General features: G+C 36.5%; 1 protein-coding gene across 1 annotated transcript in view; it reads right to left on the bottom strand.

The window, feature by feature from the left end:
- The window catches only part of nrxn2a (neurexin 2a), a gene marked incomplete at its 5' end in the record, with an annotated part of 322179 nt that overhangs the window by 201426 nt on the left and 101719 nt on the right, over nucleotides 1-19034 (bottom strand). The window contains 3 exons of the mRNA XM_079404516.1: nucleotides 2288-2410; nucleotides 4844-5017; nucleotides 15595-15785. Of these exons, the coding sequence (XP_079260642.1) occupies nucleotides 2288-2410; nucleotides 4844-5017; nucleotides 15595-15785 (488 nt within the window). The remainder of the gene's footprint in view (nucleotides 1-2287; nucleotides 2411-4843; nucleotides 5018-15594; nucleotides 15786-19034) is intronic.

The raw sequence follows: 19034 nt of genomic DNA, 5'->3' as shown, positions 1-19034 counted from the left end.
CTACTGCTGCTTTTGGTATAAAAGAAGCTTAGTTAATTCAAATCGTCTGTCGATGCACCAAAAAAGCCCTAATACTTCCATGAAAACTCTACTATGGAAATCCAATCTGATGACGAGAATGAAGACCATGAATGATGTGGAAATGCCTCGTAGTTTATAGAATAATTGTGTTTATTGATTTACGGCTATGTAGGTAGATATCGAGTATTAGCAGACAGACTAAATCACATTGGAATCCCCTAATCCCACACTAAAGTGCTTGAAATCCCGTCACTGTTAAATACTGGCCTCCTCTTTCTTTTCTGCCAGATGTTTGTAGGTTTTTAAAAATAATAATGAGATTAAGCATGTTTATTAATCTCTTTCTGCTAGTGTTTGAATATAGAACAGCCTTCACTATGTTTGAGCTAATACTTGAACCTGAGAATGTACAGTGCTCTTCAAAATCTGCATTATGTCGATACAAGATCATTTCAAGTCATTATCACTGTTAGAATGGAGATGGAGAGTCTTTATGGTGTTGCAGGCATGTGGTGCTGTGAAACAATTGTCTGAAGTGTTAATTGAGTTAGCGGTGCAGAAGTAGTTTTGTACTCACAGATCTGCTGCATCAACAAACTCCATGGCTTCATAGTTCATGCATAATACATTTTGCAAATGTTTACATATGCTGCTTGTATACTGGTCACTTTTAATTCTGGTACTGATAAATAAGCAAATCAAATATTTAAAGCCTTATTCACACCGATTCTTCGTAGAATAGCTTCTGGCTGACAAAACTGAAAACATGCAGCTGGAGAAATTAAATATGTACATAATCAGCGTTATTTCCAATCAGGGTCCAAAATTAACTTGCTGTACCAGCCAATGTAGAGCAAACTGAGAAAAAATTGACCTGCAATAAATAGTTAATGATTTAAAGAGATAGTTCACACAAAAAAATTTAAATTCGGTCAATAATTACTCACCCTCATGTTGTCCCAGACCTGTAAGACCTTCATTCATTTTAGGAACACAAATTAAGATATTTTTGATGAAATCCGAGAGATTTCTGACCCTGCGTAGACAGCAACGCAACTGACACGTTCAAGCCCCAGAAACGTACGAGAATACTTTTTGTGTGCAAATAAAAAACACAATAAAATAAAATAATTTCTCCTCTTCTGTGTCAGTCTTCAATTTGCTTTCGCGAGAGCACCACACTGCATTTGCGTTCTGAAGATGAACGAAGGTCTTATGGATTTGGAACAACATTTGGCTGAATAATTAATTGAATAAAATTGATTTCATTAATTTTTTTGGTTGAATTCTTCAAATGGTGTATTCTGCATCTATATTACCATTTTAAATTATATATTAATAACATAAGTGATATATTAATATAATATAATATAATATAATAACCATGTTGCAGTTCCTAATGAAGTTACAATTTTATTTACCTGCCATTGGCATTTGGCGAATGCTAATTTTGAACCCTGTTCCCAATATATAGATATCCCACCCAAGGGAAATATGAGACAGAGTTAATATTCCTAATTTACAGCTGAATCAATATATACCACACAAATAATATACTCCATATATTCCAGAACCGATAAGCACAAATGCATAATCGAATCAAAGGCAGACATGATCTATGCGTGTAATTTCATCGTTCCATGTATCACTTCTAAAATTCCATAATGGAAATTTTGCTAATTAACTGAACTATATTAAACAGCTTATTTATCTCTCCAGGTTTTTAATGAAGATGTTGTTTCAAACACTCCAACATGGTTATCTGCTCTTTTTTAATGTTTAGAGCAGCTAACCCTATTTATCTTCATTTAGCTCATTAGGCCAGTCTAAAGAGCATTATTGTCAAAAATATGGGGACGTTAAAGCAAACACAATCTGCCTTGTGCACAAGGCCAGTTTCTGTTTGCAAGCAAAGCAATTGTACAGGATCACAGACATTAAAACCCACGGTTCCAACTCCGAGCTTTGGTGTGATTAAACATTTTAGATGCAAACCAAATTGCATATCTTCCAGCCTCCAGTTCAGGGGTCACTTGAACCATTACTAGCTCTTTATGAATATTATCTTGTGGCCCTCACTAATTAGAGTGTTCTGCCTTATCTGCACATTAAAAAGACTGCATTGCGGTGCACCACTCGTTTAGTACTTCAAACACTCAGCTCTGAGATTATCAAAGGAGAAGCCTTGAACATCTTATTAATGTGGCCAAACAAGCCTCTTTAATAAAGCTGTTTAATCCCTACTAAAGAGCAAAACCGTACTCACGGTCACTGCAGAGTGGACCTCCGTATGTTGTCATGGTGCAGTCGCAGGTAAACCCCTCCCACTGTTGCAGACACACTCCCTGATTGGAGCATGAGTCCTCCGTGCAGGTTGTCCCAGGGCCGGCTGAAACAAGTTATAATTATTACAAATCACATAGACGTTCATGTCTACATCTCACAACAGTCACTAACATCAGCTGTGAGCATGGTGACAGAAACATGGCAATGGGCGAACAATTTGGCAGCCAACTTTGTCAACAGAAATCCATAGAATTAATTGATTATAATTATGTATATTGTTATTTATAATGTATAGGTAAAACACTAACAATTTAATAACAATGTTCAATGTAATATTTAGCAAATTTCAAAATGAATATTTACTTTTGATGCTTTTCATTGCAATTTTGTGAGCCTTGTGAGCCTTGTAGTATTCAAATCAATTTTAGTTTGTAGTGTTTAAATTAATTAATTGAGATTAATTAAATTAATTATAAATTACAATATTAATTTATATTACAATTAATTATAATAAATCATTTTTTTTTACAAAAACTTTTTTCTTTTTTTAATGTTATGAACTAAAACAATAATAAAGGTTTTAATCTTTTGTACAAGAGGAATAAGATTTTTTTCTAATTTAATTTTAATTTTAAATTTTTTTCTAATGTTTATGATTAGTGTTCATTTTGTCCATTTTTTTCATTTATAATTAGTCTTAGGCCAAGTTTCACAGACAGGGTTTAGACTAAACCGGGATTAGGCCATAGTTCAATTAGGAAATTTAAGTAATTTTTATTAACGTGCCTTAGAAATAAAACATTACTGGTGTGCATCTTGAGACAAAACAGAGGCACTGATATATTTTAAGATCAGTCAAAGCAAGTTTCTTTCAGTCAAAACAGCTCAGATTTACACTTTAGTGTGGGACTAAGCTTAAGCCTTGTCTGTGAAACTGGGGGAAAGTCTTTTAAATTAATCTTAGTCCTGTCTAAAATGTATGTTTTAGTTATAATCATATTTAGTCAACCTTGTCCGTTTTAGTTTAAGTTTTAGTCGGCTAAATGTCTGAGCATTTTAGTCTAGTTTTAGTCAATGAAATCTTAGTCACATTGTCATCATGCTGATTTAATGGTTCTTAATGGTTATTGGCATTTGAGAAATTTGCACTTTCACAATAATTGCACTTTCACCAATAATCACAAATCAATAGAATGTTGACTCATACACATGGTTTATTTGACCCCATCTAGTGTACTGATTTATTATAGTCTACTTATTATATAAATTCATATCAAAAACTTATGCACTCTCTCGGTCTACATTATGAAAATTGGTAAAACAAACAAAAAAATATGATAACAGTGAAATTCCTTATAGTAATTTCAATAATTCCAAATGACTTCTCTATTAAAACAACAGCGGTTGAGAAAGTGCCTTTATTCAGCAGCCACAGCTGCATATTACCCGACCCGCGGATTATCCACAGCGCCCGCGGATACAACCGCCATCCGCGCATCACTACTGCGCAGATATAAACAGCTTCACTGGGTTGTAGGTAGCCAAGTTGAGGGGACAAATGGGTTGAAATTTGTATGCGTTGATTGTGTGAGAAGGATGCGTTTCATACAAGATTTGGCAACCGGACAACCTTGGACTATGTTGACATGATTATTCATATAATGAGATTTGGGCCATCCAAGTACAGGAGTTTTACCGGAGGCAAATAGAGCAAACACATAAAATACGCCCAGTGGGATTTTTTTTTTCATACAGAAAGATTAAAGATACGGGAGAATCCCGGGAAAAACAGGAGAGTTGACAAGTAGCATATACTCCAGAGTACTGGACACGCCGTTAGAGAGAAATGCAACCCTCATACAGATTACAATAATCAGGAAATATTGGTTTTTGAATTGGTTCGTTTAAAAGTAGACATTTAAAACTTTCCATAGATATAGCCTATTTCACATGTCTGTGAGGTAGCCGTACGCTGCTGAGTTTCGGTTCTTTTTTCTGACGCACTCCAACTTCAGAGATGACAGAAAGCGCATCCTGCTTTCATTACTTTATAGAAGCAACATTTTGTTGTTTTTATGAGTTTATAGAAATAAAATCAGTTTCAAACTGATTTTAAGTTGTTTCATTATCAGGAAACAAAGCTGTTGCCTTGAAAATAAAAGCAGTGCGGTTGTATTGCGTACACCTAATTTGCGATTGACTTTTAATTCACGAATTACCTCATACGGGCTGGTCAAGGATAGAGGGCCGGATGTGGCCCGGGGGCCGTACAATGCCCAGGACTGCTTTAAATGGAGAAGCTCTTATTATTTGGGGGATTTGAACTCTTGATATATTATCATAATATAAAAAATGTTATTACAAAAAACTATAATAGTAATAATACAATGTAAAAAATAACATAAATAAAATTAGACTGACAGGAAAATCCAAAACTGTGTAGTCTTTAATTGCATGTGGAAGTGGTGTATTTTGAGTTTAGGGTCATATGTTGTTATGATTGCCTCTGAACGGCTCGGAACAGCAGTACACTAACCTTCACAGCCTCGCTCCACTTGACCCACACGGTGTAGAGCATCTGCGATCAGGTCAGGAAGCCTGCCATTCAGGTCAACTGAGGCCAGGCAGCCCTGATAGCCATCCCGCGATGCTATGAGCTTGGGCAGACTGTTGTACATGCTCTTCCCAACACCTCCAATGTACAGCTCTCCTACACAACACACACAGAAAATATACACGGTTATCAACACATAACACATAAGGTTCATTCAGCGGATTTCTTCTTTAAAGTCAGCTGATTCTCTATCTGGGGTTGTATTGTATCTGTCTTTACAATAAGGCAGAAGTCACTGATGACAGTGTTGCATTTAAATTATGTTCTTCATGTTAATTGGAGCTTTATAAGGTGTGATCCTTTGGTACTCTATGATGAGCTGAATATGTGTGGTTCTCTTTTCAACTAATTCCTTGCTGATGAAGGCTAATTCCAATGAACCTTTGATGTGCAGAACAAACAGAAAAACAGGCTTGTCATAAAACGGCATATAATTATGTAACATCAAAGTTGCCCTTGAGCAACTTTGAGGAAGAGAACATGAGGATAAGCATATGTGAAGACGAAGGAGACGGGAACACCAGTACGATATATAGACATGTTTCTTGCTATAGGCTCCGTCACGATGCTCATCGGTGGTGTTTGAGTGAGGGATTGTGCTCAGACAGAGATTTAGGAATGGGAAGGAGAGGTGGAGAATTGAAATGACTTGGCTCTTGAACACAGTAACATGAAACATGTCCCTGCGTCTGGCTCTTAAAAGTAGACTGACGAAACACTGTTCAGAGGAGGCCATTTAGAATATAAAAAAGAAAAAAAGGGAGAGTCTATCTAAATTCCTGGATTGAATGTAATACAATGGGCTTATATTGTAAATACAGTGTAAATTCTATGCAGAGTTTGAAATGATCTCAATGGGATATGATCTAAAGAACACAGAATGAAAAAAACATGTAGATGTACAATTTATATTTATTATTTTATTAAATAGTATTTATATAATAGCATTTAATAGCAATGTACTTAAATGCTTATTGACAAAACTAGGCAACAGCAGGTAGTATATAATAAAATAGCATATAATAATAATAATAACAATAATGTTATATTACTATATGCTAATTTCTATATTGCCCAGTCATTTTTAAAATAATGAAATAATATAACAATGTAATGTTTTGGATATAATTTTTTTTATAATAATATTAATAATATTATTTTACTATATGCCGTGTTACTCTATGCTATTTTCTATATTGCCCAATCATTATTAAAATAATGAAATAATATAATGATCCAATATTTTGGATATACAAAAAAAAAATAAAATAATAATAATAATCATAATCACCATCATTATGCAATACGCTGTTACCATATACTATACTGGACAGTTTTTTTTGTCATATATTATAATATAATATAAAAATATTATTATGAAATAATATAATTTTTGGATTTACAACTATGCATTAGTAGTACTATGAATATTACTATGTTTATGACATGAAGTAATCAGGGTGATGACTGCTAATAAAATCAACTAAAATATTGTCCTCATACATGAAATATTATACTCCATTGCTGTGTGGTTAGGAGAAATGGCACAACTGCTTGTGCCAATATAAACAGACCCACAATTATAACAAGTGTGCTCATGTTATACTTCGTCATTGTGTTGTTCACACTGCTCTTTCATTCTACTCTTATTATTTAATTTTTTCATTCTGCAAACATACGTTGGGGAAAGCATCAAAGATATTTGGGGACCTTCAGATAAACATTCAGCAGCCAGACCATGTTTAGAGGGCATTGTTTGCCAGTGAAATGCAATTTCCAACTGAGCTCTGCCGGCAAGACAGGCAATTACGCGTTAAAACTGACAAGCAAGAACACATATGGCAATTTTCGTCCTACGGTCGAAGAGTGCGCTCTCTCACTGATTGTTTGCTGAAATATGCTCTTTTTCCACTCCAACTGAATAAGCCCAATTAGACCACCATTAAAAGCCCCGTTCATCGAAACCTCTGCACTCTTTAATTTTACCTCACTACAGATAAGTTTCGTTCTTTTGTTCTAACTTTTCCCTTCCATTAAGAGCCCCTCAACCTGACTCACTTCAACTAACTACCTGTAATTGCCCTCGGTGCCTCTTCAATGGAATCCTGACCGGCTATAGCTCCGCCCCTTAGGGTATAGATTACATAATCATAGCCATTATTCAATTCAATACAACAGGTGTTACTGGCTGAATCTTAATCGAACTTCTAAAAGCACTGAACGTCAAAGTGCATTCAGCATCACAAAAACATGTTCCTCGATTCATTTTTCATAAAATGACAATTAATATTATTCTTCCAGTGAGTCCAGGTTTCAACTCCTAATCAAGACTTCAAGAGGACTAATCTACAATTGATGCACTGCATGTGGTGCATTTCATGTAGAGCGTACAAAATAAGGCCTGAAACACAGAAAAACAAAGACTTTTTTTTTCTTTTTGAAACATGGTCTGTGAATGGAGGTGCTTAACCTTCAGAAAATTTTCATAGTCAACCTCTAGAGGTCAAACTAAATAATATATGAGGTATTTCAATCTATTCATTCATATTTTATTCATTTTATATGAGGTTTGCTGCCATGCTACAAAAATTTAGGTTGATATGAATGAGAATACTAACAGATAGAAACCTACAAGGACAACAGACTTCCTTGAGTAAATAATAATAATTATTATTATTAATAAATAAATAAATAAAAAGAAAACTGCTGATTGGTAAGAAATAAAGAATTGGTAACAAATAAATTACAAATTAAATATATATTTAATATATGGGTTACAGGCTGGATCTGAACTCACATGAGCACAAGGCTCAATGTCTGGTCTAACCAATAACAAATAAAAATAACAAATAAATAAATTAAATAAAAATAATAGCAACAAAAAATAAACTTGTCTTACATTCACAGATGTTTTGTCTATGCCAGCTCATCCTCACAATAAATCCCAGCTCACAGTTCAGAATCCGGCGCTGCGTTCAGAGAAGAAAAGCTCAGTCTGCTTCACACAGAATAGCCCATGTATGGTTATTAGCTCTGTATGTCTCACTGTTATGCAAAGACTATTATGCAGACTTCAATCACAATATTCAATTATACACCCAATAGTTTTTTTCATTAGTCATTCAATGGATGGCTGGGCAGCGGGAGAGTGGAGCTTCTTTTGTGAGCGAGAGGGAGGAAAATCAATTGCTTTCATATGAAGGAACTGCAGGGAGATTGTAAAAATGACATCTCCAGTCATGCGTCTCTGTTGAGTAATGACGAAGCAATATCCTTGCTGGATAAAAATGGAAGACGGGGGGAAAGCAAAAAAGAAACACCTTTGGCTGTGCTCCATAACCGGCGGACAGACCAGATTAAAGCTCCTATAAAAGAATCCCATCATGCCATCAGCATCTCCACATGTTGGGGTTCTAGGGAAAGGTGTCACTATAGTATCACTAGTAGCAGTTGATCATAAGCGGTGTGTTAAGGAACGGATCACTATCGCCTGAAGTATTCAGCTTTGGCAAGTAAATTCTGCACCATTTTGCTACAGACACAATACCTAAGCAATCATACTTTCAATTTCCAACTGGTGGATGAGTTGCAGCAAGACATATTTAGGAACCTGAGTATAATTGAGACTAAGGGAGCAACCATTTAAAACACAAAGGTTACCATGTAGAACACATATCAAGCTAATAAAATGCTCTAACAACCACTCTTAAAGCATCGGATGCCCATTTTCCTCAAATTGATATAATTCTTTATGGTCTTAATGAAAAGTCTGTAACATACTTTGGTTAAAATTTCTCAAGGGTAGTGTAAAAATCACTTTTGTTACCCTGTCAAAATCAGCTCTGTTTTCATCAAGCCGTTTTTTTAGTCTACGTCCCTTTAAATGCTCATGAGCTCTGCTCGCACCGCCCCTCTCTTCCGTGGGGTGATAAGCGGTACTGTTTACTTTAGCCGTGAAACTAGCTAACTAGCACGTTATTAGGAAAGGCGATTTGCAAAGATTCATAAAAAACCCTTATACTCACTTCTTAAAGACAGATAAAGGTAGATAAAGCTGGATCACGAATGATTCGTGCGAACATCTAGGCAGATCGGGGCTCGGCACATTCACTTCAAAGTGAAAGTAATGTTAATCCTCTGCATCTTCAGCGGCTCAGATGTCAGTAGTAAATGAGGACTGCTTTATTTGTTATCACATCCAACAACAAAACGCCTCAATTGCTTAATCTGAGACATCTTGTCTTCCCCTGCACCGGAGGTGGACAGCTCTCAGCTCACTCAGGGCGGGTCTAAGGTAAGACAGCCTTGTAAATCAACTATAGTGTGGGGGGGGGGGGGGGGGCTGTACTTAACTACGTCATTCTGATATGGCTCTCAGAACAGTCTAATTTGAGATAGAGGATTTAAAAAAAACACTGTGTGGATTTGTTACACACACTTCCAACACACATTTATGTTCAAACAACATGAAACGTGAATTTTGCATCTGATGACCCCTTTAAAAACCTATTAAAATGTTAAAATCGACTTGATTAATGTTGTATTTATTAACCCTTGGCCTCCACATTAACTTTACTAATACTAATATCTGTGTTTTGGGGTCAGCTTCAGCTATAGTTTTAAGGACTAAATGACTCAGAAAAACAATCTAAGACCTAATAAACTACTTTGGAATATGTTACACATTTAGTGAATATGTCAAACTACTTAGTGAAGGACACAATAGTTTAGGGTCAAATGTTGGTTTGTAGTTACTTATAATAGTGAATTTGTAACAATTTCAGTTATATTTTGGGGACCAAATGCCTGCACAAAATATTTCTTCCAAGTATGCACACTTTTGGATTATATACCCTAATGGACGCTGTTCAGTGCAGCTATGTGCACTTAAATAAACCACAGCTGACCTGACTGAATATGAACGTGTTTTTCTATTCAATATACCATAAATTATGGGTTGATTATTTTTCACTTCTGACTTAAATTAAGAAATTATAGTCACTGCAACCAAGTTTTATAATAACAGTGGTCAAATATCGAAGCTGGAGTCTTTAATTATTAATTCTAATTTAATTTAATTCTAATGATACAACAAAATGTAAGGCTGATATTTGCGTGTCGAGAGGTTAAAAATAAATAAATCTAATAATAATAAATAAATAAATGCCTACATTTCACTGCTGGTTATACTCTGTATAATTGTGTATGTGACAAAAAAAAATAATCTTGAATCTTGAATAAACTAATACATGGATGATAGACAGACAGACAGACTGTACTTTAATGTAAGTAAATGCAAGTTTTATCATCTGCCAGGTGAAAACTGTATCTAATTGCTTAGAAAAGTAATAGCACAGTTCTCAGTAGCATGCCGCATGATATGAGGAATCATTTGTTCAGAATTTACTACTAATGCTAGGCTCTCACCATGATATAAAAAAAGTATGTGTGTGTGTGTGTGTTAAGAAGAACTTTGCCTCGACTGAATTGGCCACCAACAGCTCATTAAACTCATTGACGTTCACATTTTATAATCAACACCTGGATTTTCCTCACGCCAGGGGGAACAGGAAAGCAGTTTGGTTTCAAGTCAATAAAACAAATTTTCAGAAAACATTTACAGGGGCTGGATAGCAGTTCCTTGAGGACGGAAAAAACTCAATTATCGGACAGCGTGGAAAGTGGCTCTCCACATATGCTCATTTCAACACACATAATAGGTCAAGCGTCACTTTCCACTGGCTCCCTCACGGATAACAACACCACATCTCAGCACCTTCCCGTCTGAGGATGTTCATTTTACACTTCACAGAAGAGCACTGGACCCTGGGGATTGTTACGCCACTCTCCATTCTCTCCGGCATAATTGCTTGAACAATTACAACTCACACGTAGTGTGAAGCTGCTCTTTTGATGTTTAAAGGACTTGTTCTGGGGCAGCCAAATAAAAAAAGACCTTGGAGCCTGACAGAAGGAGTTTGCACTTTATAGCCTTATTTGATTTGGCCTTTGTTACTCTTGGAATTAAAGCAAACTTTTCCTTTCTCACAGTCTTTATCTAAGCATCATGGTTAGCGAACCATGAGCACTTTGTCAAAAATGATATTTGGAGAGCATAGTGTAGAAATGTACTCGTGTATATACTTATGTATATATACTTATGTATGTATATATACTGTGTTTGACCCCCTTTCGCCTTCAGAACTGCCTTAATTCTACGTGGCATTGATTCAACAAGGTGCTGAAAGCATTTTTTAGAAATGTTGGCCCATATTGATGGGATAGCATCTTGCAGTTGATGGAGATTTGTGGGATGCACATCCAGGGCACGAAGCTCCCGTTCCACCACATCCCAAAGATGCTCTATTGGGTTGAGATCTGGTGACTGCGGGGGCCATTTTAGTACAGTGAACTCATTGTCATGTTCAAGAAACCAATTTGAAATGATTCGAGCTTTGTGACATGGTGCATTATCCTGCTGGAAGTAGCCATCAGAGGATGGGTACATGGTGGTCATAAAGGGATGGACATGGTCAGAAACAATGCTCAGGTAGGCCGTGGCATTGAAACGATGCCCAATTGGCACTAAGGGGCCTAAAGTGTGCCAAGAAAACATCCCCCACACCATTACACCACCACCACCAGCCTGCACAGTGGTAACAAGGCATGATGGATCCATGTTCTCATTCTGTTTACGCCAAATTCTGACTCTACCATCTGAATGTCTCAACAGAAATCGAGACTCATCAGACCAGGCAACATTTTTCCAGTCTTCAACCGTCCAATTTTGGTGAGCTCGTGCAAATTGTAGCCTCTTTTTCCTATTTGTAGCGGAGATGAGTGGTACCCGGTGGGGTCTTCTGCTGTTGTAGCCCATCTGCCTCAAGGTTGTGCGTGTTGTGGCTTCACAAATGCTTTGCTGCATACCTCGGTTGTAACGAGTGGTTATTTCAGTCAAAGTTGCTCTTCTATCAGCTTGAATCAGTCGACCTCTAGCATCAACAAGGCATTTTCGCCCACAGGACTGCCGCATACTGAATGTTTTTCCCTTTTCACACCATTCTTTGTAAACCCTAGAAATGGTTGTGCGTGAAAATCCCAGTAACTGAGCAGATTGTGAAATACTCAGACCGGCCCGTCTGGCACCAACAACCATGCCACGCTCAAAATTGCTTAAATCACCTTTCTTTCCCGTTCTGACATTCAGTTTGGAGTTCAGGAGATTGTCTTGACCAGGACCACACCCCTAAATGCATTGAAGCAACTGCCATGTGATTGGTTGATTAGATAATTGCATTAATGAGAAATTGAACAGGTGTTCCTAATAATCCTTTAGGTGAGTGTATATATACACACACACAATCCCAGCTACTAGTTCCATTAGGCACACCTCTTCAACTGCTTGTTAACACAAATATCCAATCAGCCAATCACATGGCATCAACTCAATGCATTTAGGCATGTAAACGTTGTCGAGATAATGTGCTGAAGTTCAAACTGATCAGAGTGAGGAAGAAAAATTATTTAAGTCACTTTGAACATGGTTGTTGGTGTCAGACAGGCTGGTCTGAGAATTTCCAAAACTGCAGATCAACTAGAGATTTTCACGCACAAGCATCTGTAGAGTTTATAGGGAATGATGTGAAATAGAGAAGATATTCACTGAGCGGCAGTTCTGTCTGTGAAAATGCTTTGTTGATGCCAGAGGTCCGAGGAGAATGGCCAGACTGGTTTGAGCTGAGAGAAAGGCAACTAAAAACTTGTTACAACCAATTTACTCAGAAGAGCAACTGAACACACAACATGTTGAACCTCGAAGCCAATGGACAACAACAACTGAAGACCACACCAGATACCACTCCTATCAGCTACCTGTAAGAACAAAAAAATGAGGCTATAGTTCACACTAGCTCACCAAAATTGGACAGTAGAAGATTGGAAAAAAGTTGTCTGGTCTGATGAGTCTTTCTGCTGTGACATTTAGATGGCAGTGACAGAATTTGGCATAAAGCATGGATCCATCCTGCTTTGTATTAATAGTTCAGGCTGGTGATGGAGTAATGGTATTTTTCTTGGAACACTTTGGGCTTTTTAGTACCTGAGCATTTTTACTAACCGTGTCCATCCTACTATGACCACTATGTACCCATCTTGTCATGGCTACTTCCAGCTGGATAACGCGCCATGTCACAAAGCTCAAATCATCTCCAACTGTTTTCCTGAACATGGCAATGAGTTCACTATACTCAACCGTCGTGACAATAGTATAAGCAGAATAACTGACTCCGGGCCATTGAATTATTCAAAAATAATGCACACCTGAGGTGGGGATCCATGATATATGGTGGTGTTATATTTTCTAATAATTCAACTGCCTATTGTCTATTATTCTGGTAGGTAACATTTTATTTTAGGGTCTGTTAACTAGTTTCTTATTAGCATGCATATTACTAGAATATTAGCCATTTATTAGTAGTAAGTAAGCACATATTAATGCCTGATTCTACATCCCTAATCCTACCCAATACCTAAACTTAACAACTACCTTACTAACTATTAATACGCAGCAAATTAGGAATTCATTGAGGGAAAGGTTGTAGTTAATAGTGAATAAGTGTTACCTATTCTAAAGTGCTACCCCCTTAACCCTACCCCATACCTAAACTTAACTACCTTACTAACTATTAATAAAATGCAAATTAGGAATTTATTGAATTCTCAATTAACAGTAAATACGTGTTCCCTAATCTAAAGTGTTAATATTATTCCTTACTTATTATATTATGTTTATTATTTTTTTAAACAATTGACACTAATTACTACAAGTTAATTCATAATTATTATTAATGAATATTTATGACTTAATTAATACATATAATATTTTTGTGCAGTTGCAACACAACATTTTATAACCTCAACAGAGCACGTCATTAAATGTTCAAAAGGACAAATCGTCTGATATTTTTAATAGACGTAATAGAGTCTTGCCAACTATTGTTTTCCTTCTGCTGACACGACACAGTCATAAATCCAACAGTAAAATGTCAAAAAAAATTCAGTTTAGGAATCGTTCCAATCTACCACATTACTAGACAATCAGCAATTTCAGAAAGGCAGCGGACACTGTTAAATCCTTGACCAATTCTCCTTACATCCACTTCTGTGGTTAGATTACGTAGTCTTGACAAACAAAGTGGTTTCTGTTTTCTTTTTGTGAACTTGTCTCAGCTTTCTTCTAGTGTCGACTAAAACACAAAACTAAGGACTGACTGCCAAGATTTATACTAAGATGCCAGCGAAAACTAGCAGAATAGAGAAAAGCCTAAGATATTGCTATGGCAATAGCTGCTGATGTCTTTTCAATCAAAATATTTCATTCCAACACACAAGAAAATAATTAATATACATGAGATTCATGTTTCTACATTTCATATGAAGTCAAAGTTAATTTTTGTGCCCAGAGTCGAGCAACACCTGCTTAAGATAGCAAAAGCAGGTTTGGAAGCACTAACAATTATGCAAAAGTCAGTGGCGTGTTGTTGTTGTTTTTTTCTCTTTCCCCATAGGCGCTGCTCTTTGTTCTTCTAATTACAGCCGGAACAGCGAAAAACGATAGCAATGGTGAGAAGTACTGGAAGGTAGATTTCAGAAGCAACATGATTTAAACAAGGAGCTGGAAGCTGTGTAAAAACCCATCAGGAAATATACTCATTAAAGTTGAATGCAAGAGTTTGAAATCAATCCCAAGACAAGTGTAAAACAGCAAATATGTATTTAAGCGTACCTAAGGAGGGTGAGTAAATTTTCAGAAATTTCTCATTTGTGTGTGAACTATTTGGTAACACTTTATTTTAAGGTGTCATAATACAGAGTAATTACCTAATTAAGTACTTAGTAGTATCCTTTGTACTTACATGAAACTAAATGTACTTACCATGTAACTAAGTTATGGAACAGCCTGTAATTACAGTTTGTAATTATATAGATGTAATAGGCAGCTACTGTTACACATATGTAACAGACCGAGACACTTAAGTACAATCTTGATACGCTTTATTTTAAGTAGCTTATGCCTGTATAATATTCTGTAATTTTAATGTAATTAGAAATGTATTAGATGTATTTAAGCTGTGTACTGGTGGGTTAAATCAAACTAGGGTGCAGCTGGATAAGGTGTACAGTATAGATACACATGAAGTACACTTAAGTACAACCTTGATGCACTTTTTTAAAGTAGCTTATGCCTGAGTGCTTACATTTATAATTACGTTATATAAAGTCTGCAACACATATGTAACAATATTTTGGTCACATAAGTAGCTGTGTAACATACTCGGCCTGTTACATATGTGTAACAGTAGCTGCTTATTACATCTACATAATTACAAACTGTAATTACAGCCTGTTCCATAACTTAGTTACATGGTAAGTACATTTTGTTTCATGCAAGTACAACAGCTACTACTACGTACTTAACTAGGTAATTACTCTGTATTATGGACACCTTAAAATAAAGTGTTACCAACTATAAGATGTACAATTAAATGTATGCAATATCACCAAAAAAGTGGACATTTTACTAAGTCAAAACAATCAAGGCATCTCAAATACGAATTTGCATTGACTAAGATATATGGTAAAGTATTCTGAAAAGTGTGGATGAAAGGAAGTACCTTTGAGGTCCAGGTTGCGGGCTCCATTGGAGTGTTGCGTGACCGTGCGGGAGTCGATCTTGAGCATGTGCACGTTGCTGTCATCGCGGGACACCATCACGTTGTGCCACTGATTGTCATTGAGCGGCTTGTCGGAGTTGCCCTTCATGAGCGACGGACCATTGCCCAAGTCAAAAACATAATGGATGTACCTGCAATACATCAGTTCCCCTGTCAATCAAACAGCCCAGTGGAATCAGGCAACCCTCTTTAGGATGACAATACTGCCTTTTTGCTTCCAAATCAATATCTGTAATAAGGCTTGAAATACTGGCACAGACAGACTTCCATCCTGTCAGATGCTCAGTGTGCAGCCACAGTAAACAGCTTACAGTCTTCAGAAAAGTATCCTTTCAACTTCAACGCATTGTGTATCCATACATTTTAAAACCAGTCATAAGTAGCAAGGGTATATTTGTAGCAATAGCCAACAATATATTGTATAGGTCAAAATTTATGATTTTTATTTTTTTGCCAAAAATCATTAGTTCCATGAAGATATTTTGTAAATTTCCTACCGTACATATATCAAAACTTAATTTTTGATTAGTAAAATGCATTGCAAAGAACTTCATTTGGACAACTTTCAAGGCAATTTTCTCAATATTTGGATTTTTCCAGATTCCAGATGTTCAAATAGTTGTATCTCAGCCAAATATTGTCCTAACCTAACAAACCAGCTTTCAGATGATGTATAAATCTCAATTTAAAAAAATTGACCATTATGACTGGTTTTGTGGTCCAGGGACACATATTATATAGGCAATCCTTTTGATGCTTTGGAATTGTTTGTGTATATTTCACTTCACGTATTTATCTGGTATAATTTGAAGATTTATACACATGTTTGTCAGTGATAAATGCGCTTTGGCTGATAATTAATATGCCAATATTAGTTAAGCATAAGATATGCTACAATACCAGTTAGCAGCTAATATTTGATAAAAAAACAACAACAACAACAACAAAAAAACATTTACTGCCTCCGTAGAACTAAAAAAATATTATAATAATTTTTTAAAAACACATACACATACACTTACAAATCACTGAAGTTCCCTTATTAAATTAACACTAGTGGCACTAAAACACTAATAACTTTCATACCTTTCCACACTAATTGTGATTACAATTATCAATTAATAAAGACTTATTTTTGCACATTTCCTTGAAAAAAAATGTTATGACCTCAGAATTTTTTCACAATACTGCATGATTTGTAAACTAACACATTCTGACGTTTGCATCACATAACCAGTTCCATATGATTAGCTCTTCTGATTAGTAAAATTGCTCGGGAGCACACCTGGTACGGCTTTGCACTTGTGATGTGCAGTGCTCGTGTAACGCAAGTCAAGATAAAAAGGCTTGAAGCAAGCTAAAACAATATGGTTGCTTCAGGAATGTATTTGTATCTCACATTTGCTTGTGTTAGCACGATCTGCTAGGGTTACGGTAGGGTTTATTGTAGGTGGTGGTGTATTTTCAAATGCAATAGAAGATTAACCTATTACAAACTGCCACGATACATACAAACACCAACATAATAAAACTTCGCCAGATTCATGTTCATCTGTTTAAATCTAAGCACCATTGGACATTTCGCTTTGAAAGTGTTGCTAAACATAAAGCATAGCACAATTTTACAGAAATGTCACCACAGGCAAGTTTTTCCAATGAGCCCAGGTTGGATAATTTCCAAATCTTTCAAGAAAGACTTACCGTGAGCCTCGGGTTGTTTAACAGTGAAATATGCCTTATGAGAAATCATCTTTCCTCATAGAATGGGGAATTTCAGCAATAGAGCTCAAAAGTAACTGCAGCAGTAGTTCAATCCCTCATAAGACATTGAATACACTGTCTTGTACCTTTTTTATGCTTTTCAAATGCTTTTTTGCTTTCAATTGAATGTTATAATACTGTGATTCATCTTCGAGCTGTTTGTGTGGCTTATAACTCTTTATTGTAGAATTGTCTGAAATGCCTAAATGTGAAAAATATTTCCAGAACTAAGACACTCTCACGCTGTATTCAAACCAATGCCAAAGAAAAGCAGTGTTCGATACCAACAAGGTCATGGAGATATACAGTGAACTGCTAATATTTATTCAAATTTCATTAGAATTTGCAAATGCTGGAAGTTGCTCTCAGTTCATACATCAAGATACTGCAGAGAAAGAAAGAAAGAGAGAGAGAGAGAGAGAGAGAGAGAGAGAGAGAGAGAGAGAGAGAGAGAGAGAGAGAGAGAAAGAAAGTGTGCTCATTAGCGCTCTCTCATTTCACATGCTTGTGCAGACTCCGGTGAGAGGCAAGGCCACCTGCTGTCTAAATGCTTACTAAATGACTGACTTTCTGGACCACTGCGGCTGAAGAACTTAAACATCTGAGACGCCTTCCCCTTTTCACTATTCGTTTTTGCCCAATGGAATAAAAATCCATCAGCAATTCAGGTTGTTGTACCTGCTATGTTTGGCATAAGCAGCATGATTGAACTGAAAAATCTTTTACTAGGCTGGTGGGAAAAAAAGATCTGATTCGAGACTGCAGATATCCCACGTGGCGGCTTTGGCATGTGGGTTGGGAACAGAGTGGGCTGCCAATAAATAGAATACCGTTAATCAAATAACACTTATATTACATGTGATTAAAAGCTGCTCTTTTTTCATCAAGGTCACCAGTGCTTACTTTATCTTTTCGAAATGGATTTTCACTTTTCTTGTGAGTCGATTACAGTATCTGAGGCTTAGAATAGCGATCCACGCAATCATGCCTCTGAAATTGCTCTTGATTGACAAGCAGACACAGTCATCTGGTGTACGCTTGAGAATCAAAGAATAACTCAGGGTGAGCTCCTTCCTAGCAGATCCCGATCAGCATTTACGCATAACCAAAAGCAACTCATGCAGAATTTGTTTAAATTTAAATATGGCCCCTATCCTGTGATGATTCATCAAGCGATTCTCCTCCTCCTTGTACCTTTAACTAAATGCCAAGGAGACAAATGTGCAAATCTTATAATGCCACCTGACTCACCCTCCCACGGCTATGATTCACATCCAAATAATGTCTATTAACTAATCGCAAACTTAAAAGCGCTGTTTAGCGTGGCGGCTTAACTTCATCTGGATGTCTTTCATATTCTGAAGTGTGTACCTAGCTGCTTGCATGTGATCCCTCGAATATCTGCAGTGTCTTCTGGGAGGTTCTGCAATAATATCTGCAACTAGCTCTCCTACAGAAACAACTGCGTGTTAGTTCTGTCGGAAAAGGCCTTTGAGCTCTAACTCTCTCGGGACTGATGTTTGTATGCTGAAGGATGAGTTCACCAACAATCTGTGTGATGTACTGAAGATGAACTTTGAGCTGTCAGTGGGAATGTCTCAATATCTGGATTTATAATT

The sequence above is a fragment of the Barbus barbus genome (genome assembly GCF_936440315.1).
Source record: "Barbus barbus genome assembly, chromosome: 43".
In the NCBI taxonomy this organism is placed as follows: domain Eukaryota; kingdom Metazoa; phylum Chordata; class Actinopteri; order Cypriniformes; family Cyprinidae; genus Barbus; species Barbus barbus.
Note: the sequence above shows the minus strand (reverse complement) of the source record. Positions and strands in the feature narration are given on the sequence as shown.